The 1,113-nt window shown below is 37.1% G+C and overlaps 1 protein-coding gene across 1 annotated transcript in view; it reads left to right on the top strand.

Moving 5' to 3' along the window:
* LOC134081501 (uncharacterized) overlaps positions 1-297 on the top strand; it is an 8,920-nt gene extending 8,623 nt beyond the window's left edge. The window contains exon 6 of the mRNA XM_062537564.1: positions 80-297. Within this exon, the coding sequence (XP_062393548.1) occupies positions 80-188 (109 nt within the window). The 3' untranslated portion in view covers positions 189-297. The remainder of the gene's footprint in view (positions 1-79) is intronic.
* The last annotated feature ends 816 nt before the right edge of the window (positions 298-1,113 follow it).

Genomic DNA, 1,113 nt, shown 5'->3' with positions numbered 1-1,113 from the left:
CATCTCTCTCTCCCTCTCCCCCATCTCTCTCTCTCTCCCTTACCCTCTCTCTCTCTCTCTCTCTCTCTCTCTCTCTCAGACTGGTGCTTGGGTGTTGTGTTATCCCATTCTTCATGGACAGCTTTAAAGATGCCCATCACTTCTGTCCTGACTGTGGAAACCCCCTACATGTCCACAAGAGGATGTAACACACACACACATACACACACACACACACACACACACACACACACACACACACACACACACACACACACACACACACACACACACACACACACACACACACACACACACACACACACAGCACACCTTAATTAATGCTGTTTGCATCGCTATTACCTAGAAACAGCGGAGTAATTGCACTAGAAACTGCATAGAAACTACTGGTAATAAGTGGTAACAAGGGACTGTTGCCATGAAATTACATAGAAATTACCATACAATTACTACCTTATTAGCGATCTGTAATGTGTTACCGACTTTTTTGTACTGAGAAATCTTGTATGTAAAGGAAATATAAGTATTTACAAAATGTGTTCATTGATAACATATCATGTGAAAACTAGATGTTTGTGGTAACTGTACAGTCATGGTATGGGTGTTGTGCTAACTGTATTTAGAGTGTATATCAATTATTGTAAAAACATGTATTGAATTAATCAATGAAATGTTAAAATTATGACTTCCAACTATTATGGAAACATAATCAAAATAAAATGATTATAATTCTGTATAATTCTGTTTCGAACAATACTCTTTTTGTCCTCAGTTATACAGTCATGGCTGAAAGTGTTGGCACCCCATGCTAAAGACTAAAAAGAGGAATATAAAATCGTCTTTTGGAAATTGATCTTAATGCCTTAAGTAATACAATTAGGTTATATCCAACCTTTAAGGACACCAATTTTCATAGTGAATGAATAATGAATCATAAATAAATTAATGTTATTCCTCAAAATACAGGGGTCATAAGTATTGGCACCCCTATGTAACCCTATGTAAATGCAATGTTCATTATAAACATTGTCAAGTGTCCAGGTAATGCTTCACCAGGTAATGCTTCACCAGGTAATGTTTCACCAGGTAATGCTTCACCAGGTAATGCTTCAC

The sequence above is a fragment of the Sardina pilchardus genome, chromosome 1 (assembly GCF_963854185.1).
Source record: "Sardina pilchardus chromosome 1, fSarPil1.1, whole genome shotgun sequence".
Classification (NCBI taxonomy): domain Eukaryota; kingdom Metazoa; phylum Chordata; class Actinopteri; order Clupeiformes; family Clupeidae; genus Sardina; species Sardina pilchardus.
This window is presented reverse-complemented; position numbering and strand designations above follow the sequence as displayed.